Here is a 12702-nt window from a genome sequence, read left to right on the forward strand (position 1 = left end):
GCAAACGAAATTAAATCATTATAAGGGACCGATAGAAAAATACGATATGATACAAATAATAGTAAGAAAAGAAAAAAGTGCGGTTTCTTAAACCTCCTCTTGGCTTAGAAGAGAGGTTCAACGAGAAACGTAGGGCACTCAAGTGATTATTTTTAAATGGGCATGATGCATTATAAGTCCAAATTATACGTCTTGTAACATGATTGTGCAGAGTAATATGAAAGTCTGGTGCTAAGTGTAAGTCCAATCACGGGGGCAAGTGCATGAATGGGGATTTTCTCCAAATTAGTTTGTTACTTAAACTACCAACTATTTTGTGAAGTAAAATCATTTCTATTTTCTTTAAATAGCCGTAGATGATAGCTCTATGAAAAAAAAATTAAATAACCATTTATGCACAACGTATATGCACTTACTCCGACTTACTTCGCATGAATCATAGCAGATAACAATAGTCGAGCTGAAACCAAGAATTTTTATTATCAAAAGATCAGTTGTTTTCCTATTATGCGGATTAATGTAAAGTAATTATGATGTCTGAATATCAAATTATTACCGATATTGTTAGAATGTTTTTTTTATTTCTATTGCGAAATGTAAAAAAGGGAGTTAAATTCGACTCATCAAAATAGAGATCGTGGATTAAATTTAATTTATGTAAGTATTTTTATTTCTTCACGCATTGAGATAATTGATACACTTTTTTCATATTTACTTGGTTCCTAGCGATAAAGCCGCTATTTAAAGGCTCGGGTCAATGATAGTGTTGTTTTCCATTGGGCATTTGTTATATTTAAGTCAGTAAGATAATAAGGCATAGGAATGTAGTTTTTCCGCATTTAATCAGTTGTTAATAGAGGTTAATTACATTTCAAGTTGAAAATAACTTTCTAGGATAACGTTCAAGGATATCTCACAATGATGCGATTATTTCAATTTTTATGAGATAAGTATTGTTCCACAATGTCTATTTATCACACATTTAATGGCGGATAAAGAATCTAAGTTGTGTAACTATAACACGTTCTTATGTTTTTACAAGTATGATTTATGGAAGTTTTGAAGAGTTATTATATCCGAATAGTAAAAAAATATAATTACATATAAAATCCGGCCATCTGAATGTCATATCCTAGGGTTAAGAAATTTATCCGGAAAGTAAATATACATTTGGAACTATAAATTTATTTATAAATGGAACAATTTATTCAATTACTGCCATTTGACTAAGGATAGTTTCAATTTAGCGAAAAAATTCTATATCCAAAAGTTAAGAAGTCTCATGGGATCTCTTATTGCCCAATCTTTGGTGGATATTTATTTAGATTCAGTAATTCCCAAAATGCCATTACGTGTCCAGTTTACATTTAAATATGTTGAAGACATGATGACCGCAATAACAAATATGATCTATATTAAAAACCAAAATCGTTCCAAAGCTTTATCTCCATAAAAAAAAAGAAATGAGAGTGGAATTCTGAAAAGAATGATGATTTTGTTGACTGTCATGATAATAGATTGGTCTTGGTTCTTCAAATTTGGTGTTCAACTCAAAACCCGGACAGGAAACTGAAACCATATGGAGAGTGAAAGACAACAAATCTAAGATAAAATATCGAGACAATGCCCATAGTTTTCCATTCTCAGGGCATTTAATAATTCGTTTTTCCCACCAAAAATTCGTACCTCCATGTTAGACTATTAATAAAAACTATGTTAACATTCTCAGAAGCCTCATAGGTAAATCTCCGTACTTCTATACTTCGCTATTTATGGGTGAGCTTTTGTTCTGGAATAGGATTAAAGTGGCGGAACGTATTCGCCAGATCTGGCACTATGTGACTTCTTGCAGTCTCCACAACGCAATATGTTGCTCAAACCGGGTTAATGCAAAATCACTTTTAGAGCACATCCTTCAATGTATATTTTCATCTAGTCCTGCTCTTATTCATGAGCTGAACACATGTCGACAAATAGGTCGATAGTTAAGACAAAGAGGTTGGTGTTGAATGAAATCCTGGAGAAAAACTCTTTCAGCTCGTTCTGTTGGGTGAATGGGTAGGATAAAATTTTGTGTGTAGAATCATTTAAGAATGAACAATAACGATATTCTCAAAAAAGTTACTGCGTTGATTAAAAAATGATAAACTTGCCTGACACAAATTTTGAACCATGGAATAAAACACAATTTTTATTTATTAAATAAATCAAATTGTATCCTTGTATACTCTCAACACTTTTTATTGCATCAACAGTCCAACGTTTCGGCCATTTCGGCCATCCTCAAGAACAATCTTCAATATAAATTCTCACCTCACATAAAAATTTAAAAATTGTTTTGCAGGCTATTCTACCCAGGTCATTAATTACAAGTCAAAACACCCTATTTTTTAAAAATTCATAAATATTTAAAACTTTTAATTTTCAATTTATCCACACTATCACTACCATATAAACAAACTAAGAATGAACAACAACGATTTTGCGTATTTACTCAGAAAAGTTACGGCGTTGATTAAAAAATGATAAACTTGCTTGAAACTAATTTTGAACCATGGAATAAAACACTATTTTTATTTTACTTTTATATTAGGAACGCTGAAATATTAAAATCTGGCGATTTTGAGAACACCGTTTCCAGTACCAAGACGTCCGCTACGGTTTTAAGAAACAATGGCATATGAATATCTCGCCATAATGGTTTAATAACAATTATTTCATGGTTAATTATGGATAAAAGAATAATCACTTTAGTTAGTAGATCGATAGAACGACAAAACAGGACGGAGCTGATCCCATTTTTCACTGCACCTTCATTCAGGATGAACTAACAAATATGCTTGGGAAGGGAAATTGGTTAGTCATGGACAATTCATAAACTTCCCGTAGTGAAACATGTTGAGGATAACCACAGAAAACATTTTGAGAAAAAATTAGGTACATTACATTTTCCAGATTTACATTATTAATAGTTTCCGTCATTATCTCATTCCGTTCATTAAGCCATTTAAGCTGTTCAGAGAAGTTCTAATTCGTCTCATATTATCTCCTCTTCCTCTCCCCTCAAGTTTATAAATAAATGAGGTAAACAAGCAAATAGCGAGATAGTTATTAATAATAATGTGAGTCAAGTAAAGTTTCGTTTCCTCCAATTGTAAATAATATGTCTCTGACATCGTGTCTACCTACGTCGCTTTTAATGGTTGCGTAATATTGGCACAAGATTGTTATGGAGTGACCCCCTGTTTCAGTTCATTCAACTTATTACAGTTTACAATTTTAACTTAGACCCTATTAGGTTATTTATTATAGCTGCATAGGGTTACGAAAAATATCTGGTTCGGCGCGCGCATCAAACAGCTTACACTTACTACAAAAATAGTATTTCAGGGTTTCCCAAGGTGAAAAAAATGAATATCAATTTTGTTCCTGCCAAAAATACAACAATTAACAAAAGATAATGAAGCCGTGTACATATGAATACGATCGGAAGAGATTAGGTAACCTCGATTTTCTCCTGTCTTTATTTTTCCTTTTTCACCAATAGTATTATAAATTCTTTAATAATGTGAGTTATCCATTGTTTTTTGTTGTTAACCATGAGAACTGGTTATTTATATTAAATAAATGAAATTCAAAGTACTTCATAGCAGGTGTTTTTCGAAATCCGTGTGATATAAGTTACGTGTTTTTAGAAAATTAATATATCTTTTTTTTCACCATCCTTTTATTGTCTCTGAAGCAAATACAATACATACACTTGCCATAAAGACATATGTATACAATATACCTTAGAGTAGCCTTACTTTAAAACTTATAGCGAGTATTGGTCGTTGTACATGTGAAACCAAAATTTATTCAAGTAAACCCGCCCCGCTAAACCCCGATTCGGCGACGGCTCTATCTCACTTTTGAAACGGTAAGTTAAAATATAAGTTGAATCTAGCCTAATACTATACTCACCACGTATGCCGATGACACATGTCAATTGTCAGGGAATAATAATCCTTCCATTATATTCCAAACCATCCATTCCACATCACCACTCTTAAAGAATGGTGGCAAAACTGGAGGATTAAAATAAATTCCCATAAATCCCACCAAATCACATTTACCCTTCGTCGTAAATTCATGACCTCCTGACCCACAGAATCCTTTAATAATACCCCAGTTATTCCTGTCGAACAGATCCGTTACTTAGGACTACATCTGGACAAACAACTGACAATGAATCCTCATACATGATTGAAAAGACAGGAAACTGTTAATCGATTTCAATTATTACAATATTTACTAGACAAACGGTCCAAACTTCCAATCCATTACAAAGGACTGATCTACATTACTATCATAAGGTCTATTTGGACATACGGAGTTGAGCTTTGGGGCTCCATTAAACCATCGACTTCCTCCCGAATCCAATCCTTACTTCTTAAATCCTTAATGCTCCTTACTTTGTCACAAATCAAGTCATTCATATCAACTTCAATGATCCATATGTTGCCGATGTGGTCAGAACCAGACTTCAATCCTTCCATGATAAACTGCCCAACCCAAACCCACTCGTTTCTTGCCTGGCTTCTCCTTCATTACAAAATAATCCTGCTAGCCGTCTGAAAAGAACATGACCTCGAGATCATCTCTAGAAATGATATTGGAGTTCTATCAATGGGTAGATTCTCCAGATGTTTGTATCATGCCATTACATCACTTACAGCAAATTTACTTGTTGAAAAATTTGTATACAGATGTAACAATAAATAAATTATTAAAAAAATTTTTTTATACCACCCTAACCAAATTATTAAAAATTATAAAAAAAAAAACTTATGAATTTAAAAATTGTATGTAGTGAGCTAACTTTCAAGGGTATAAAGTTATCTTTTCAAGGGTACACACAACCTTTGTCTTTATTTTCCACAGAATAAAGTATGGAGTGAGTGCGATTGTTATTGCTTATAATAAAAAATGAATATTTAACACTTGTTTAAGTTGTATAATAATTAATCATGAATCGTAGTTTAATATTAATTTGTCAGAACATTTTATCTTCGCAGTTAGTAAAACATGGTTACTCGTAGAACAATGGAAAAATAAACATTAACATTCAAATCTATTCTAGGCGGAAAGTTTGATTCTGAGAAGAGTTGTGGTCCGACATACAAAGCAGTCCTTGAACCAAATGCTGGATGTTACCACCTCGGCTTATCCTTATTTCCTTGAGTTTCGGTTTTAATCTATTTAACATAGAAGTAATATCGGATTTTACTTTAGGGGTGGCCAACATTTCTATGTATAAGGTCTACTTTTTATCTAAACAGTGTGTCGCGATCGACTTGTGTCATAAGCGTAGTCTAAGGGGTGAGAAGGGGTGTGAAATGCATACTATGCTTATACACCGTATTTCAGGATCAGATGCCTACCGGCGAGGTATGGGTGGATAAGCGAAATATATGTTCAAAACAATTTCTTATTTTTTAAATCACTTATTAAGTTTTCCAGATATAGGCTCTTAAAGAATCTCCTATTGGCAAAATAAATTTTGTTTTATATGCGTCAATGCAGCTGATCATATCGATTGCTGTTTTATTTTTACCTTGTATGTCATCAATCCGAGTTTCATCATTCTGTTCTCAATTTCTATCTTGTTCATGAAGAGAATCTATAATTTCAGACAATAAAAAGCTCACTTATGAATTAAATATATAGGTAAGAGAAGCAATTTAATTTAAAACAAAGAAAAGGTTCTTATATTTTAAACAGAAGAAAACTTGAAACTCAACGTGGTCACGGAGGATAAATAATATTGACTAATGTCAATTAGCCAATATTATTAACATAATAATGTTAATTCATAAGAAAAGGAGCTACCCTATGACACTACCAAGTATTCGAGCTAACTGACTGCGTTCTTCAATGAGTCGATTCGTAATTGTTGCGTCTGGTGACAAGTGTAACACATAAGTCAAAATATACTGTGCTGGGTGGGCGAAGATCATAGTGTCAGGCTGTCAGAATTATGGAATTTATGACCTTATGCATTAAACTATTACTAGAAAGTTTTGTCTTCTACAATCACTTTAAAGTTCACGGTACACGGAATTCCACCCCAGACATTGCGAGCGATCTACGATCGAACAAAATTGGCCTCGTGATCGACTTGTTGCCCACCCCTGTTTTATTTGATAGCTGAAGAAGCGTGATTTCTACGTTAAAATAGTTATGTTGAAAAAATTACTTTTCAGACGAAATATAGAACAAGAAAACAAAAAGAAGATAGCGTTTGAAAAAGGTTTTTAAGTAGAGTGTACGGTATTTTATTTTATAGATCCCACTAGTATTTTAAAATTAATTAAAAACCCGAATTAAAACACATATCCCGAAATCCTCAAGAAAAGTAGAAAATTAAGGGATAAGACCTGGTGGTTTTCAACGCCTTTGTATTATTTATATATATTTTTAAGCTTTATAGTTGTATTTTACAATTAAAAAAACTAGATAATATAATAAAAAAAAGGTATAATAGATATTTGTAGATAATCATTGTTTGAGCAAAAAAGATCTGACCATATTTAATTAATTTAACCATAGTTAATTTGAAGCACTCATTTTTTTCTTGATCTCGAGTGATTTTATTACTTTAAAAGCTACTTTAGTGAATTTCTTTCTAATTTGCTAAGTACTTCACTTTCTTCTTTACTAGCATATAAAAGACAAGCACTCAATTTCTCTCGGTGGAATTATAACGAACTAAATATATTAGGTGCTATGTTCATACATTATTAATTAAATATATTAAAAATAATACGATAGTAAATCTATTATCACAGTTAAATGAGGACTATGTGAACAAACTAGCTAGCAATAGCTTTAGAGTTACCTTTTTCGGAAAATGCACTGAAACATTAAAAAGAAGGACTTTATTTGTACATGGAGTCGCCAGTTCTTCCTTTGTATGTCTGCCAGCGTTTCAAGCGGTTTGACCGCTGACGAGGAAGAATACTCCGGATTGGTATGAAGTTAAGGTTACAATAAAAAGAAAGTTATAATTGTTCCATAACAAAGGTGGGCAATTCAGTTTAGATACTTCAAGGTACTATATTGTTAGATAATTGATTATAATATAATGATAATAGTTAAGTAATTTATCTAATTATAAATAATTATTTTTAATTGCATGTAACTCATGCATTCCATAGTCATTGAGATAGAATTGAAATATATGTAACAACTATAAAAAGTTCAAGTATTTTAAAAATCAATTACCAGCTGTTCCAAGACCTGTGAATACACACCTATAGTGTGTTTTCTCAAACGTCAAATTGCAATAACAGGAATAAGGGTATAAATACCATGAATTATTTTAATAAATTCACACAGAGAAAGAAAAACACTATTGTTGAAAAATAATTATTTAGAACAGTGGAACCAAATAAAAGTCATAAATTAAGTTAAACAACCAAGATATTTATTCGGACCAACTCCAATCCTCTTTCTGGGCAAATGAGAAATTAATGGCTACTCAATTATTCTCATAACATTGAGCAACCTCTGTTTTAGACAGTTTTCAGAGTGCTCACCACACCATGGTGCCATCATAAAGCTCCTTACCCGCTGTCCTTGTTTGTGTCACTTATGTCCAAGAAGTTATTAATATCTACTAGGCTTTGACATAAGCAATTCAATATTTTCTGTGCTCACGCATCTATCAGCAGTTGTTGACAAGCAGTTTTCAAGCGCTTTCAACATTATAATCGATTCTTTAGAATTGGCTACAAATGAATAAACACCACCTTCTATGAGCTGTACGTGCTCTTTCTTATGGCAGGGTCTGGATTTTGTGACAGAACTGATAGAAAAAGATTCTAAACGTGCTTTGTGTGAAACATCCAATAGGAAAATAGAACAACAGGAAAACCATAATATCAATATTGTGCAAAAGAAAAAATACGACTTTAATTTTAGAGCAATATATCAACATAAGTGAGGACTGAGCAAGGACTGACTGTATATTACAGATTTTTACAATATATGATATCGAGGCCATCTTCTTTTCAAACGCTTCGGTAGATTGTCATGAATGAAAGAGGAAGCAAGGTGAGGAACTAATGGGTTTGAGTAGTTAGGGAGTTTATAATGGAAAGAATGATATCTGGTTTGGGCTAGATCAGTATCATAAGGAACATTAAGGTCTTTTTGGAAGATTTTATTTGCGGCAAAGTAAGGAGCATTGAGGATTTTGGATTGTAAGGATTCGAACGAGAGGAATCCGAAGGTTTAGTGGAGCCCCAAATCTCATCTCCATATGTCCAGATAGGTCATATAGACCAATTTTTTTTAATGAATTGGAAGTTTAGATCGTTTAGTCGTTAATAGTCTGAATATACGTGCAGTTTCCTGTCTTTTCAGTCTTGTGTAAGGATTCCAAGTTAGTCATTTGTCCAGATGTATTATCAAAATTATTTAAAAATAAATAATAACAGAGAACCGATTACAATTTTACTTTTACTCTTCACAAATTCAGGTATTCCAGCCGATAATCATCTATCTCACCATCATCCACTTCCTACAGCCTATTCGTAAAAATGTATTTTTCTCTTTACGTTCGTTGTGCTCATGCAATAATTTCACATAATGTTTCATTGGTTGCAGTGAACGGTTCTTCAAGTAGCTATAATAGCACAGTAAAAAATCAAGAACTCATTACTAAATTACTGGGCGTTGATGACCTCAGGGTTTTACGCCCTTAAGCCTCAGACAACAACAACAACAACTAAATTACTAAATTTTCGCATTTAATTTCCCTCATTATTCAATTAGTAGATTTAAACCCCAATCAGCGTGAATTATATATTTAAAAACAAAAAATTTCATTTACAGATTTAAATTTGGACAATTCATTCTGGAGAAAAACTAAAATTAAATTCTGCTAATTTTGGTGCGTCTCTTGAAAAGGTACCGCCTAAAAAGCACACTTGGACCACAGAATGAGAAATCACTGGTACCCTTAACGTGGGTACCAACTATGGATTAATTGAAACGTGGTTTTCTTTTAGCACAAGATTAAACCCTGTTTTATGTTCCGTGAATAAGAGTCGATAGTTAAAAGCTATGTTCAAACATTACAACTGTATTTTTTCAGTGTGAATTCTATTGCTTTTATTTAAAACGGAACCATTATGTTGTAACTAGGTATCTTTCTGCCAAAAATATTTTATGTTTCTAATGATTGGAATTAAGTTAAGAATTTTTTCTATCTTTCAATATATATTTTAAGAAATTAAAGTATAGTAATGCTTAATCATTTAACCATATTTCTTTATTAACAGTTACAGTAATAAGGTGGGACATAGTGAAATAATGTTTTTCAATTTAATAGTTTCATATTAATTGTTTTGCTTATTGGTTTTTTCATAAAATCGTATTTATGATTAACCTTAGCATGTAGGAATCCTTTTATTATTGTATTTGTTTGGTAACCTTTCCAACTGTCAGAATAAATTGTGCTACTTTCTGCAATGTTTTCAATAATTTTATCAAGAAGGGTAGAGCCAGTTCTATTAGGAACATTGACAACAAACGAATCTTTTGTTTCTCTACATATACCACCAAATACTCACTGTTCTGGTAATACTCAACCACAATTATTTTTACGTTTAGTAAACAAACTTCATCAATTTCCACAATGCATCTATCTTCTTGTTTAATTTATTTTCCATATCCAAGATACATAATTCACGCATGTAATTATTCCAGTCTATGACAGTTTTATCCGATAAATCAAGCTGCTTTTCACAAAACCGATGTCAGCTCCTCGCACCAGCAGTATATGAATCTTAAAGCTGAACAAAATGAAATTCTGCTCAACTCAAACCAGGTGTCTTTTTTAAGTGCCACAGTGTGATCAGCTACACATTGTCTTAAATTACATTTGCAAAAGTTTACCAAAATATAGTTTCATGTCATGGGAATTGCTACATGTACCTTTTTTAGATAAAATATTTCGCTGCTGAAGAAATAAAATAGCACCTTGTTCTGTTTTCGGCAAATCCCAAATTCGCATTTTCGTAGCACTAAAAAATGGGGTCAAAAAACATCAAACAACAAGGCAACAAGGAAACCAAAGATAACTTCGTGCGAATATGAACAAGAAGATTGCTGTGCAAACAACAAAGTTGCTCTAAGCGAACAATTGGCGCATTAGGAGAATTTTTGCTCCGGTGGCGTTAATACGTAAGAGCCATCAACAAATCTATTGATTGTTTTATTTTTATTGCCATGAAATTTGTATTCTATAGATAGGTTTTAATGTTAATGCTTAGATTAGCTTTTAATGTTAATGCTACTAGCTTCCATGAACATATATTGTTCTGAAGTTTTAACCCGAAATAAATTTATTAATATTATTTTATAAATATTGCATACTTCGTTTTATGTATCTAGAAAGTTATTATATCGCAGGATATTCTTTGTAACAGATAAATTCATCTACTCAGCCGTCATCATAAATTCTTAGAGTCGTAGACTTTGGAAAAGAAACATTAACACGTGTCTGTTATGATTTGCAACGAACGTTCGATTGAGTCTGGCCAGTAGGGCTTTTCTACAAACTAACAGATTTTCCAACCCTCAATAATATAATCGTATTATGAAGAGAGATATTTCAGAATGAGACAGGGTTAATACTGTCCTTATACTTCCCAACAAAAGCTGATCTTCGGAGGGCTTTCACAAGACATTGAGGTAATATGATGAGAAAAATAAAAAGTTTACAACTTCAAAGAATTGTATAGAAGAAAATTATTTCTAAGACCAAATCATTTGAGCCTTTTAGTGCCAGGAAAAAAAAGAGGTGCATAAAAACCAAACAAAAATATTTACATAATTCAAAAAACAGTATATTAAGAACGAAATAGAGAATAAAACAATGATACTAATTTTTCCATATTCATTGAAAACTATATAAAGGATAAAGCTATGAATGATCATAAAGAGAATAAAAACTGATTTATCTTTTACAAAACGTATTTGCACATACAAAAAGTCATCTTTTTATCATAACTTTATGTAGACCATCTATTACAAAGTATATACTTTGCATTTCCAACACATTTTGCAACACAATAATTAATATTGTATAACAAAAATAAAGAATAACTCAATGTACATAATAAGAGCCGGATGGATTATCTCTTTCGAGGCAAATATAATTATACATATGATATAATTTTGCAGAATATTTCATTATAATAACATAAATATTTATATTTAGACATTCTAAATGTGTAAAATTTTGTTATTATATATTTGTTTAGGTTTTTGTTGAGACAATTTTTTTTTTAATTCTCTCGTAATAAAATTGGACCGTTTATAACGTTTTATAAATTTATTTTGTGAGTTCTCTCGTAATGCGAAAGTAAAGCGCTTCAAGGTGCGAGCCGATCGGCCACAGGCACTAGTAATTAAGGGTAAGAGTAATTACGATATGTTTAATATTTAAACTTTATTTAAATACTTTTTCTATATACATTTAACACTATAACATAAAAATAATATTCAATAAACAAAATTAATTGAAGGTTGTATATATTACACCAATAAATAAATTTATTCAATGATTAATTATACAATCATAAAATCGAGATAGTAAAAATGATATAAAATTTAATCTCTTCAATTAAATTTATCTCTGTAGTTAAGGCTCTTCCAGAAGTTATAGCGGTCGGTAGCGAATCCTTCTTTTTGTTCCCAGCCTGAATGGCTGATGTGCAAATAGTTATGTTTGCTCACTTTCCATTTATTCCATGTAAAACCACTTCCTCTTGGAGTTGGATTTCTGCAATAGCGCACAATTTAAATTTTAAAACAGTGCTAGTTTTAATTTTAAATGTACATATAATTAATAAAGTTAACTCACCCATATTTGGCAAAATCAGTCCATACTTTAACCAATTTTTTAGACAGTGCCAAGTCTTCCCCTTTAAACGTCCTATTTGTCCAAGGACGCTGCCACAAGAACTCTGATTCTTCGATATGCGGAGCAGCTGAAATAAAAACAATAAATTAATGTTGGTAGTTGTACCATCATGGATCCAAGGTTTATTCCAACATCGATGCGTGATTTTTTTACGTTTTTATATATTATGTGTAACTAAATATTAAGTTACAAAAAATAAATTAAAAAGCACATAGTTGGGTCATTCTCTCAAATGGCGAAATTTCGTGCCACTTTTAATTGAAAATAAAAATTTTTGAAAAAAATAGGGTATTTATAATTGATGACCTGGGCATAGTCTGCAATAGCCTGCAAAACATTTTTAAATTTTTGATGTGAGGTGAGAGTTTATATTTGAAGATTATCCTTGAGGATGGCCGAATTGGCCGAAACGTTGGACTATTGGTATAATTCAGAGAGTTGAGACTAAAAAAGGATACCATTTGATTTATCTAATATACAAAAAATAAATTTTAAAACACGTAGTTGGGTCATTCTCTCAAATGGCGAAATTTCGTCCCACTTGTAATTGAAAATTAAAATTTATGAAAAAAATAGGGTATTTATAATTGATGACCTGGGCGTAGTCTGCAATAGCCTGCAAAACATTTGTAAATTTTTGATGTGAGGTGAGAGTTTATATTTGAAGATTATCCTTGAGGATGGCCGAATTGGCCGAAACGTTGGACTATTGGTATAATAAAGAG

At 31.7% G+C, this 12702-nt stretch overlaps 1 protein-coding gene across 1 annotated transcript in view; it reads right to left on the bottom strand.

Moving 5' to 3' along the window:
• Window positions 1-11488: 11488 nt before the first annotated feature.
• Window positions 11489-12702, bottom strand: part of LOC106691643 (carboxylic ester hydrolase) — a 22976-nt gene continuing 21762 nt past the window's right edge. Inside the window, exons 17-18 of the mRNA XM_067050734.1 lie at window positions 11918-12044; window positions 11489-11836 (exon numbers count right to left, since the gene is read on the bottom strand). Of these exons, the coding sequence (XP_066906835.1) occupies window positions 11674-11836; window positions 11918-12044 (290 nt within the window). The 3' untranslated portion in view covers window positions 11489-11673. The remainder of the gene's footprint in view (window positions 11837-11917; window positions 12045-12702) is intronic.

Source organism: Halyomorpha halys, unplaced genomic scaffold (genome assembly GCF_000696795.3).
Source record: "Halyomorpha halys isolate HHAL.00 unplaced genomic scaffold, Hhal_1.1 Scaffold2592.1, whole genome shotgun sequence".
NCBI lineage: Eukaryota > Metazoa > Arthropoda > Insecta > Hemiptera > Pentatomidae > Halyomorpha > Halyomorpha halys.